Source organism: Rhododendron vialii, chromosome 2a (genome assembly GCF_030253575.1).
Source record: "Rhododendron vialii isolate Sample 1 chromosome 2a, ASM3025357v1".
Lineage (NCBI taxonomy): Eukaryota > Viridiplantae > Streptophyta > Magnoliopsida > Ericales > Ericaceae > Rhododendron > Rhododendron vialii.
The window spans coordinates 24,683,271-24,695,534 of NC_080558.1; the positions used below are offsets into that span (position 1 = coordinate 24,683,271).

General features: G+C 39.2%; 1 protein-coding gene across 1 annotated transcript; it reads left to right on the forward strand.

The window, feature by feature from the left end:
• The first annotated feature begins 11,227 nt into the window (after positions 1 to 11,227).
• LOC131317335 (uncharacterized) lies at positions 11,228 to 11,941 on the forward strand. The gene has a single exon (XM_058346893.1). It carries the CDS (start codon positions 11,228 to 11,230, stop codon positions 11,939 to 11,941), a length of 714 nt encoding a protein of 237 aa, XP_058202876.1.
• The last annotated feature ends 323 nt before the right edge of the window (positions 11,942 to 12,264 follow it).

The following is a 12,264-nucleotide window of genomic DNA, read 5'->3' on the forward strand; positions in this document are numbered from 1 at the left end:
TGTCTTGATCACTATGTCGAGACGCCTCTCCAAAGGGGTGTCCACAAAAGGACTGGCGCACAAACTTTTATTGGTGTATACAGAAAAACCAAAATTTTCTACCCTACTAAGAAACTCAAACATACGTAGTCAACATATTCTCAACCTAAGTTCAAAATTCAGTCTTAAACAAAAAGTCCTCTCTCAGTGTTACCCTTGATCGAGCTTACACCCCTCACAAGTTATGTTCACTTTCAAGACCAATGGAACCCAAACTTCATACCATTTAAATTAACGAGGGACATAACAGTACAACATAAAATTGTTCTGTAACTAGATTTTTCTTTTCCTATCATTTTTTTTCTCTTCTTCTTCTTCTTCTTCTTTCTCTCTCTCTCTCTCTCTCTCTCTCTCTCTCTCTCTCTCACTATCTCTCTATCTCTATCTAAAGCTTTAAAACTAAGAGAGTTGAAGCCAATTGGACCACTTGCCAATTTTACCCAATTTGGGACACATTTGCCCCTCAATTGCTAAGGTTCTCTTCTTAGCTGGCTGTCCTTAATTGTAATTTCACGCCCTATTTGTCACATGAGGGCCACAAACAACCACGTCTTCTCTGTTAACATTTTTATTTTCTTCCACACACGCACTTATATAGACGCTGAACACGTTTATAGAGAGAGAGAAGACAATGAAAGGCGACGGAAGACTTAGAAGACGAACGGTAATAGAGAAGACGAACGTCAATTGTGGTCTCAGATGGTTGTTCATACAAGGGTTTCGACAGACATAAACCGTACTGAATCCGCCTCAGATCTCGCATCTCTTCCTCTCTCTCCCCGGCAGATGCTCTCTCTCCAGCAAGTTGACTCCATCTTCTTCCCCTCCGAGAGATCGGTTGCCTCATATATATACATATATTGTGAACTGTAGACTATTAGTTTTCGACCTCGATCAAGGCTGTGGTTCTCTTTTCCGGACCTCTCTCTTCCAGATTGTTGGTCTCCGACCTTGATTGAGGCTGTAGTTATCCGACCTCAGATTGTTCTAATTGATTTTTTTTCTCTCTACGTACTTAATCTGCATGTCTGCTACCTATCCAAGCTCTAGATTGTTAGTTTTCAACTTTGATCGAGGCTATAGTTTTCCTTTCCTTAAATATATATAGTCTAGCCAATTTATTGTGCTCTCTGATTTGTTTTATTTTGGCTTTATTCACCATATTTTTTAACCCTAATTTCTGAGATCTACGAGATAAGTTCCTCTTGTCATTTGGCTTTCCATTTGCAATTTTTGATTTACTGGATTTTGAAGACAGGGTTCTTTGGATTTGATAATTTCACATCGGCTTTGATTTTTGATCATTATCCATAAAGGAAGTTCTGGCTATGGTTTTGGACTTTTGGTAAATCTCAAGGTTGAATCTATCTGAACCATTATGAGGTATTTTTGTTGTAGTGTTCTGTTGTTTATTTTAGTGATGCTATTTTGGTTTTCCCATCTTTTTTCTAACAGGATATCTATTGCAGGGTAAATGGTGAACTCTACGCGACTACAAGTTATATAAAGGGGAAGTCTAATATGGTAAAAAAACATGTATTACATCTGCTTTTTGTTTGTCTTCAAGTTTTTTTTTTTGGGTGAATCTGTTTGAAAGAGAGTAAAACAACCAAAAAAGCCAATTTCTGGGTGTTTCCAAACTATTTTCATGCAAATTTGATTGTCTTCAAAGGCATCCCTTTTTTATTTGCTAACTGTTGGAGGTGAGAAGGTAGTTTGTGCCTTTGGAAGTCGTGGGGAAGGAAACCACATGACCTATAAACCTTTTGACTATTTCCCTCAAAGATTATCGTGAGATTTTACCTTCGGGTACTGTGGTCAAAGGGAATTTTAGCTGCCAATTGGGTGCATGGTTAGATGGCATTGTGTACCATTCATTTGTACAGTATAGCAAAGAAGGTCGAGTTGGACTATAATTTCTTGGATTTAGTTACCATCAATGTTCGTTATGTTTGTTATTATTATTTTTTTTAATGTTGAATGATTCCAGTTAATGCACAATTGCTGGCAAAGTTGCTTTTACGTTTTTCTGATTGTTGTTTATGTAACATTCGCATATAGGTGTGGGTCATTGCTGGTACTTAAAGCATGTTTCTCCTACTAATCATGCCGAGGTATCTTCTTTCTAGTCCAGTTACTTGTGCTCCATTTTAATTTATGCTACGCTATTGTCGGGATTTTTATTTTTTATTCTAGTAGAAAATTGGAGAAGCATCAACTTGCTGAGTGTGGCTTCTAATTTCTTAAGTTGTTCACCTTGGGTTGAGGCCATATTCGTAGGTAATTTAAACTCCTTATGAAGTTTGATTTGTTGTTCGACCATTTATTAAGTAATGCATTTTTTCATGCCTTTTCCAAACGATCATAACAAAAGCCCTTGTGAATACAATGGCAAGTTTGCACTTGTAGTCTTGTACATATAAGAATGTATGCTTTGCACCAGATCAAGTGCAACAGCAAATCCTTTCAGTATATGTAATCTACTTCTATGACTATTTCAACTGAAACATTGGTGCACTTAAGATTATGTTGCCTTCGAGAAATATAAATTTTGTTTTCAAAATCTCCTATGCATAATCTAATTAGTTGGATATAGAAGCAAGGAGGCTGTGCCTTCGGTGTTAACTATTGAAAGATCAAAACTGGAATTTCCAAAGTGCCAAAAAATAAAATAAAATAGAAAGATCAAAACTGGGGAAAGTTAGGGGTACTAAAAATGCATTTTTAATTTACGTGTGGTACCTAACCATTAGGAATAGGAATTCAATGGTGGAAAAGAAGCTTCAATCTTTGCTTCTTGTGCATTGTGCAGTATTCTTGATCAGGGCATAGGATCACGATTCACTGTGCACAAGATAATCAAATGATCTTCAAATTTTCGTGTAAAGTTACTGATTATTCGGGATTATAGAGATGCATATACGGGTGGTAGTCGGATATTCCATTCTTGGGTTCATTTATTATAGAGGATATCATCTGGTCATACAAATATACAACATAGATCAGGTGTATTTGGAGTTCTATTTCCATGAAAACTGTTGGCTGGAGTTTTCTCCTCTATTGAGAAAATCAGAGTTCTTAGGCATCCTATTTTAGGAGCATCCTGTTTAATCTCGCTACCTTTCTTACGGATGACTTGCATTCAATTAAAAGTAATTAGTAGATCCGTTTAAGTAATGTTTCTTAAAGGAAAAAGTGTAGTACTTCGTGTCCTAGGCATTGTGGTTTTACGTTGCTGATTTGCTTCCTCATGGTTTTGACCTAAAATGCTATGTGACCGCCAAAACTAGAATGTACACACACACACACACACACACTTAAATATGCATTGCTGCATGTCCTTCATGACTCAGATGAACCATTCAAAACAAACAAGGGCTCATATTTATGGTCTCTTACTTTTGGCCAATGTTGATTATAACTTGTAATCACTCTTTAGGACCTTGAGAAGTATGCATGTCACGCCCTGAATTTTCAACATAATAATAATAGAAATTCCAATAAAAATCCATCACGATAATACTTCATAATACTCCAAATGTTTCCCATAATCCATTCGAGAGAGTAATCAAGTTTTAAAAGTTTACAATAATGGCACTCCGGCCCTAAATTTCATAGTTAAGCAAAAGACAGCAAGTTTAGAGATTACATGATTTTCAAGTCAAAAGAATAGCTCAAAATTACAATTACATCTCCCAAAAGAATTTTACAATAATGCCAAAGTAATTCTTCCACGTTAGCTTTCAAAATGATGAAGTCGTATGCACATCAAGCATTCCACATCAATGCCCTTAAGATGTACTTGAAAATAATAATAGGTTGAACTACACTAGCCCAGTAGAGAAATCTTTGCTCAAACTATATGCATATGAAATGGTTTATGCACCAGAAAGAACAATGGCAACAATAAGTTTTTCCACATGAACTGGAGCAAGCTGATATGACATGATAACCGACACTGCTTTCATTACATGAAGCGTAACAATCTCTAAGTTCTCCGCTTTCATTATGTCAACTATTCTTGATTTCATTTCTGGGCATATGGGACCCCATGCATCCCGTATTCGTTCTGGCATCACACCGTGTGGTAGATCCGTGGCTTTCTTGTGCACTTCCGGGCATTTGGGACCCTGTGCATCCCGTTTCAGGCATCCCACCTCATAGTGGTTCTGTGGCTTTCTTCGTATCATTCTATCATTCTAAATTGTGATTTTTCTGTTCCACAAGCCTCAATACCATAAAGCACGACATATGACAAGTCCGTATCATTCATGAAACATGCCACAATGCTCACATAATAACCCGAATGCATAAACAAAGGAACGAGTATCATATTCATTTAGTTTTACACATTTCTTTGTTATAACGGGAGCCAAAAGAGTGGGGACGAACAACAAATCGTTGGAACATGAGCAATCATGTTTAGAGGTGATTAGAATGTGATTGGAGAGTATTAGAAGTGGTCGGGGATCAATACAATCGACAAATGATCAACAAAGTTCAAAACAGTTTTCTGAGTCATTGGTACCAATACCTCAAAAAGTAGGTATCGGTACCAATGGTACCGGTACCTCAAAAATAGGTATCGGTACCACTGCATTACAGTGTGCGATTTGCAGAAAATCAAGATAAGGCATAACTCCAAATTTCAACCAACTAGGGCATGATTTAGGCACACAATCAACTCATAAATATGTAGAGAGAGTAAGAAATCCCTATCTCGATTACCAAAGCCGAACCCAAGAAGCTTGATCAAACCCTAGACTCTGAAAACTCAAACCAAGCGAAATACGCCCTTTCCAAGCTCAATCCACCGAGATACGAGCTCAATAACACGAATAGATGAAGGATTGGAAGTTATTTGCCATGGGTTTTGAGTGATTGAATGGGAATTTAGATTTTGGAGGAGGAGAGAGAGAGAGAGTGCCGAGAGGGAGTGAGAGACTGGGAGGTGGAGAGAGGGAGTGAGGAGTATTTTACTCCTCTACACACACACCCACACATATATATACTACCTACACTTCAAATTGCATATGAACCCTCCTACAAACAATTTCATCACATCAACCCCAATTCATTTAAACTCAATAAATCTCATATTTTCCTCCATTATAATAGCAAATAAACCTTTTATTAATTTCCAAAAATACGGGTCCTTACACCCTATCCTCCTTAAAGAAATTTCATCCTCGAAATTTATAACCGTAATCATTAAGGTATGCAACATTTAGATATGCATCAATTGAATTACTAACAATCATGCAACAATTTCATAATCATAAGTCTTAATTCGGAAACTCACATTGATTCAAACTGGAAATTAGTGAGGATACTTCTCCCTAACCTCAGCTTCTCATTCCCAAGTCGACTCTTCCTTGCCTTGGTTACTCCATATGACTCGCACTCACGGTATTGTCTTACCCCTTAACACTTGATAGCGCGAATCTAGGATATGTATCGGTTCCTCCCTATATGACGCATCGGCTTCTAACTCAAGTTTGGACCACTCTAAGACATGACACAGATCCGGTTCGTATTTCCTCAACAGAGACACGTGAAACACGTCATGCACTCCCGAAAGTTTCGGTGGCAAAGCCAAGCGATACGCTACTTCCCCGATCTTTTCAATGATGTCAAACGGCCCGATATAACGTGGTGAAAGCTTCCCTTTCTTCCCAAAATGTGACAAACCCCGACGTGGTGATAATTTAAGAAAAACGTGATCCCCTTCTTCAAATGATAACGGTTAGCGACGACGATCGGCATAATTCTTTTGCCTACTTTGTGCGGTCAACAATCTTTGACGAATCACCTTGACTTGTTCGGTCGTTATCTCTTGAGCTTTCAAAAGGCGTTGGCAAATTGCTTTCATGCTCTTTGAGGTCTCCTTAATCATATTCGGCCCTACTAATGTAGCCTCGCCTAACTCGGTCCAACACACAGGTGATCTACACGGTCTCCCATACAAAGCCTCATACGGTGCCATCTCGATACTCGATTGATAATTGTTGTTGTACGCAAATTCGACTAATGGCAAATGATCCTCCCAACTACCTCAAAAATCCATGATGCAAGCCTGAAGCATGTCCTCCAAAATTTGAATTGTTCGCTCGGATTGACCATCGGTTTGAGGATGATATGCAGTGCTAAACAAAAGATTTGTGTCAAGAGCGGCTTGTAAGCTCTACCAAAAGCGCAAGTAAACCTCGGATCTCGATCGGATTCGATAGAAATAGGAATTCCATGGAGACGGATAATCTCTCGAATGTACAATCGGCTAAGCGTGTCAATTGAATCGGTAACTTGGATAGGTAAGAAATGAGCGGTTTTGGTCAAACGGTCCACAATCACCCATATAGCATCGTGTCCCCTCGGTGACTTCGGTAGACCCGTAACAAAATCTATGGTCACATTCTCCCATTTCCACTCGGCCACTGGTAACGGTTGTAATTCTCCCGCGGGTCGTTGATGTTCGGCTTTCACTTGTTGGCACGTGAGACACTTAGACACAAAAATAACGACATCTCTCTTCATTCCGAACCACCAAAATTGTCTACGCAAGTCGTGATACATTTTCGTCCCTCCCGGATGAACGGCTAACAGAGAATGATGGAACTCTCGCAAAATTTCTTCTCGACACGAAATAGGTACGAACAACTTTCCTTGACAATGTAAGCCCCCATCGGTATGAATCATCCACCCTTCTTGAGCATTCCCACTAAGGAATTTGGTACGAAGTTCCTCCGCTTCCTCGTCATGTTGTTGTGCTTCAATGACTCGATTCGATAAAGAAGATTAAACAGTCAAATTGCATTAGGTAACCTCATCCAGGACATCCTCAAAGTGCAACGCTTAGAATCTCAAATCATTTATCATTTTCCACTCGTGAATCGCTAGACTCGCAAGGTGTGTCGCTTTTCTACTCAATGCATCGGCCACTACATTCACCTTCCCTGGGTGATATTGCAAATCGAAGTCGTAGTCCTCCAAGTGTTCCATCCAACGTCGTTGTTGCAAGTTAAGCTCTTTTTGGGAGAATAGGTATTTCAAACTCTTGTGATCAGAAAAGACCTCGAATCTCTCACCGTACAAGTAATGACACCAACTCTTCAACGCAAATACAACGGCCGCAAGTTCTAAGTCGTGCGTAGGATAATTTCGCTCGTGAGTTTTCAATTGCCGCGACCCGTATGCCACTACTTGCCCCAGTTGCATCAAAACGCACCCAAGCCCCTCTTTCGAAGCGTCGCAATAAACAGAATAGCCAACTCCACGTTCGGGCACAATCTAAACCGGCGAGGTCAAATGACGCTATTAACAGTTAGTTTTATGTTGTCTAACCTTGTTTGAACATGTTAAGTAATAAGTTGCCATACTTTTACATACATGCCTAATCAAGTGACGGAAAGCCACCATTTGAGAGGGTAAGAAACTAAAGAACCTAACATGTCTTGTTATATGAGTCTATGACATAGTTCTTTCTCATGGTGTAAACACATACTTTTACATACTTTTACATACATGGCTTACATGTCTTGTTATATGAGTCTATGAAACTAAAGAACGTATGGTCCGGTTTGATTTAATTTATTCTCATGGTGTAATCAGATCTGTTGGTAGATGTAGGTTGGTTTATTTTGTTTATTGGATGAGATTGGGCTAGAGGATTAGTTGAGGTGGATGCCTTTGTTATGAATAAAAATTCCTATCGATGAAAATTTGGATTACATAATTTAGAGACATCGATTTCCTGCTCAATTTTAGTTGTAATATCACAATTCTTATTTTTTACGCAATTTTCATCTCGGGATTTCTATATTGGGGAGTTAAGTATGAAATATATTGACAAAGTTTGGAATTATATGGTGATTTGAATATTCAATTTGTGGGTTTCGATTTGGAGATCACTCATTTATTTTCAACTGCAGATCTGATCTTGATAAACCACAATTTATTGCTCCCTCTCCACCAAACCTTTTGCTGGGCGCCGAATCTGCTTTTCAACAACTTTTGCTTTTCATAGCTTGCTTAAACTTCACTATATATCAACCTAATTTGCAGTCTTATTGCCTTCCTTTTTGCATGCCCTTTTCCCACCTTTTGCACTTGTGTTAGTAGTTAAAGTTCTGAAATCCAGTTCTTATTGATTATGCCTATATCATGGCATTAACCATTTAGCCATCCCATACAATATACCTAATATATATTGACCCAAAGCAACAGGCATGACAATCGTGCCTTGCACGAAGTCGTTTACCTAATATGTTTAAAAACGAGAGTGTGACAACACAGCTTTAGAATTTGATGTTTAACAAGTGATAGTTTCAGAAAACTTTTGGAAATTGCATGACTGACACCATGTAAGTTTCAGAATTAAGCAACATATGATAATCAGGACAAAAGCTTTCTTGTAGAGGTGCATGTAGTCCTTGCCCGTTGGTGATAACAATGACCTCTATTAGTTAACTGTTGTGTCCATCCTAATAAAGTGCCATACAGATTGAAATTTGAGTCTATGTGGTGCACTAGTGAAGAATGTGGAGAAGTTATTGCGAAGGCGTGGAATTATAGCCAAAGTGGCTCAGAGCAATCAGTGTTGGCCAAAAAGTTGAACAAATGCAAGGAAGCTTTAAAGGTGTGGAGTAGGCAGAAGTTCGGAAATAACTTGGAAAGGGTGAAGGAGCTCAAAAACCAATTGGGGTTTATTCAAAACAAACCCTTTTCAGAGGAAATTTTTTTGAGGGAGAATGCTATCAAAGAAGAGTTGGAGGTTACTCTTCTGCGAGAAGAAATGTATCAACATCAACGTTCCAGGCTCAATTGGATCAAATATGGCAATAAGAATACCTCCTTTTTCCATGCAACAGTGAACCAAAGGCGACAGAGGAACCAACTGTCCAAGATCAAAGATAGCAACGGCAACTAGATTTCAAAGGATAGAGAGATTAATGAGCATTTATCTGGTTACTTCTCAGCCTTGTTCAAAACTTGTGGCCCAAGAGATTTTGACTCAGTCCTTCAAAGGGTGGATCGTTGCGTTACAGATGATATGAATAGGAAGCTAACTAGGGTGGTGACAGATTTGGAAATCAAGGAGGCTGTGTTTCAACTCGGAGCACTCAAAGCTCCTGGTCCTAATGGTTTTAATGGACTTTTCTACTAGCAATTCTGGGATACGGTGAGTTTGGACGTGAGCTTTGCGGCCAAGGGGTTTTTCAATCAGAGCAACCTGTTCAGAGATTTCAATTTCACTAATTTGGTTTTTATTCCTAAGGTGCATTTTCCAGAATCTCTCTCTCAACTCAGACCCATTAGCCTTTGTAATTTTTGCCTTAAGATCATTACAAAAATCTTGGCAAACCGCCTCAAAATGTTTCTAAGAACTATCATCTCCCCAAACCAATCTGCTTTTGTTCCCGGAAGGATGATTCAAGATAGTATCCTTATTGCTCACGAGTCTTTCCATTTCCTGAAACGCAAGAAACAAGGCAAGGAGAATTTCATGGCAGTAAAACTTGATTTCAACAAGGATTATGACAGAGTAGAATGGGTTTTCCTTCGTGCTTTGATGAAGAAAATGGGCTTCGCTGATAAATGGGTAAATTGGGTGATGGAAAGTGTGACCTCAGTGGATTTCTCAGTCTTGGCAAATGGTGAAGTCAGAGCCAAAGTCATTCCAGAGCGTGGATCTCAGGGTGACCCATTATCACCCTACCTCTTCCTATTGGTTAAGGATGTTCTCTCCAAGCTCATTCAGGAGAAGATTAATGAAGGGCAACTTGCAGGTATGCGCATTAATAAACATTGTCCAGTCCTCTTGCATATTTTCTTTGCGGATGATGTCATGTTATTTTTGAAAGCTGAGTTAAATGAATGTAGTGTTTTTAAATCTGTTTTGGAAGAGTATGGAAGGGCGTCAGGACAAATGGTTAACTTCGAAAAATCCAGAATCTATTTTTCTGCTAACATGAATGATATAGATAAACAGTTATGCTCCGATTTTCTGGATATCAAGCCAATGAAGGGGGATTCAAAGTATTTGGGTCTCCCAACTTTCTGGGGGAAATCAAAAGCTGAGGCGTATACTTTTCTGGTTGAGAAAGCAATGGGTAAAATGTAGGGATGGAAGAATAAGTTGATTTCTTTGGGTGGTAAAGAAACTCTCATCAAATCAGTGGTCCAAGGAATTCCAACTTTTGCTATGGCTTGTTTTCTATTACCTAAGAAATTGTGCGAGAAACTGGATTCCTTGACAAGGAATTTTTGGTGGAAAGGGAACCCTAAGGATAGGGGCATTTGCTGGGCTTCTTGGGAAAATTTGGGCGAAGCTAAGGATCATGGTGGGATGGGTTTTCGAAACTATCGAGCTTTTAATGAGGCTATGCTTGCACGAAATGGCTGGAGAATGTTGATGAATCCAAATGCTTATTGGGCTAGGCTTTTCAAGGGAATCTATTTTCCAAACTCATCCTTTCTCCAAGCTTCGAGGGGTAATCGGCTTCTTGGGCATGGTTGAGTCTTTTACATGACAGAAATATCCTAATCAAGGGGCTTAGATGGCAAGTGCAAGACGGCAAAAGCATAGATTTCTGGGGTGATGCTTGGATTCCCTCCTTACCTAATTTCAAAATCCCAACTCCTAAACCTGCTAGCAGTGCTATTAACAAGGTGGAGGACATCATCGATACAAAAACTCGGCAATGGGAAACTCAGAAAATGTCAATGGAAATTCCGTTGGAGGTTATGAATGCAATTCTCGAAATCCCTCTCGCCCATGTGGAGAGAACTGATCAATTAGTGTGGCACTTTAACCCCAATGGCTGCTATTCAGTTAAGTCAGGGTATCATATTGCTCTCCAGAATCAAAACAAGAAGGCTTCCAACAAGCCTGGGACATCTTTCAATTTAGCAAAAGAAGTTTGGAGAGTTTTGTGGAAGATGAAAGTTCCAAACAAAGTCAAAAACTTTTGGTGGCCTGTTTGTAAAAATATTTTAGCTACAAAGGAAAATCTTTTCAAAAGGAGGTGTGCAAAGGATAACCTTTGTCCTGTTTGTGATTGTGAAGTGGAAACCTTTGACCATATGCTCTTTCTGTGCCCCGTGGGCTAATATGGTGTGGTTTGGATGCAATATTAAACCCTTCGGCGACTTGTGGGGCATTGGTTTGGCCATCAAGTGGACAGATGATATGGTTAACATGCTAGGCACTAACAAAGCTACTGAGTTTATGGGAAGGGTGGTTGTTATTGCTTGGCATATTTGGAAAGGGAGGAATGATTTTGTGTTCAACAGATGCGCAGTTGATCCGCAGAGAATTGTGGATTCCATTCGATATATGGAGATGGAAGTTTTTACTACTCATGTGATTCCTACAGTCCAAATGGATAACCCACTAAATCAGGAGGAGACATCCACCTGGAGGGCTCCGGACATAGGCAGACTCAAAGCCAATTGCGATGTGGCTTTTCCAACGCCGGGGAAAAAGGGTAAAGCAGTTGCAGTGCTTCGAAATTGGAAAGGAAAGGTGATGGAAGGCATAGCAAGGTCTGTTCATACTGCATCAAGTCTTGGGGGTGAGCTTTATGCCATTAGAACTGCATGTGAGATGCTTCTCAGCTTGGGCTTGAAAGAGGTAGAAGTTGAGTTTGATAACAAGCAAGCGATCGCTCTTAGTGTTTCTGAGTTGGTTCCCCCGTGGTCTGTAAGAGCCTTGGTGATGGATATTCGGGATTATGATAAGGAGGGTGCACTCCTTCTCAGATGGGTGAGGAGATCGGCAAACAAGGCGGCCCACAAAGTGGCTTCTCCAGCTTTAAGAAAGTCTCTTCCTTGTAATTGGATGTTCAATCCCCCTGCATCTCTTGTAAAAGTTTTGGAAAAGGATATTAATGGAAGCCTTTAAGACGTTTTTTTTGCTGATCAAAAAAAAAAAAAAAAGTTTCTGTAATTCACTCTTCATAGTTTTGATGAAGTACTTACGTCCCTTTTGTGAATTGGATGTTGTGCAATTGGAAAAATCTTTTTCTGAAAGTTAGAATAAACAAAAGACAAGAAAAGAAGGGAAATTGGATTTTGAAGGGAATCTCAAACCCCGTTCCAGAACACATTTTTAAAAAATAAGTACTACAGTACTTATTTCACATTTTCAAACTAAAAAATAATGTAAATACAAAATATTTTTTTTATTTTTTTTGCACTATATAAAAGATTTCGATGAAAATTTTC

Excerpts from the sequence above, each read along its gene's own strand:
- LOC131317335 (XM_058346893.1), top strand. The coding sequence starts at position 11,228 with ATGGTTAACATGCTAGGCACTAACAAAGCTACTGAGTTTATGGGAAGG.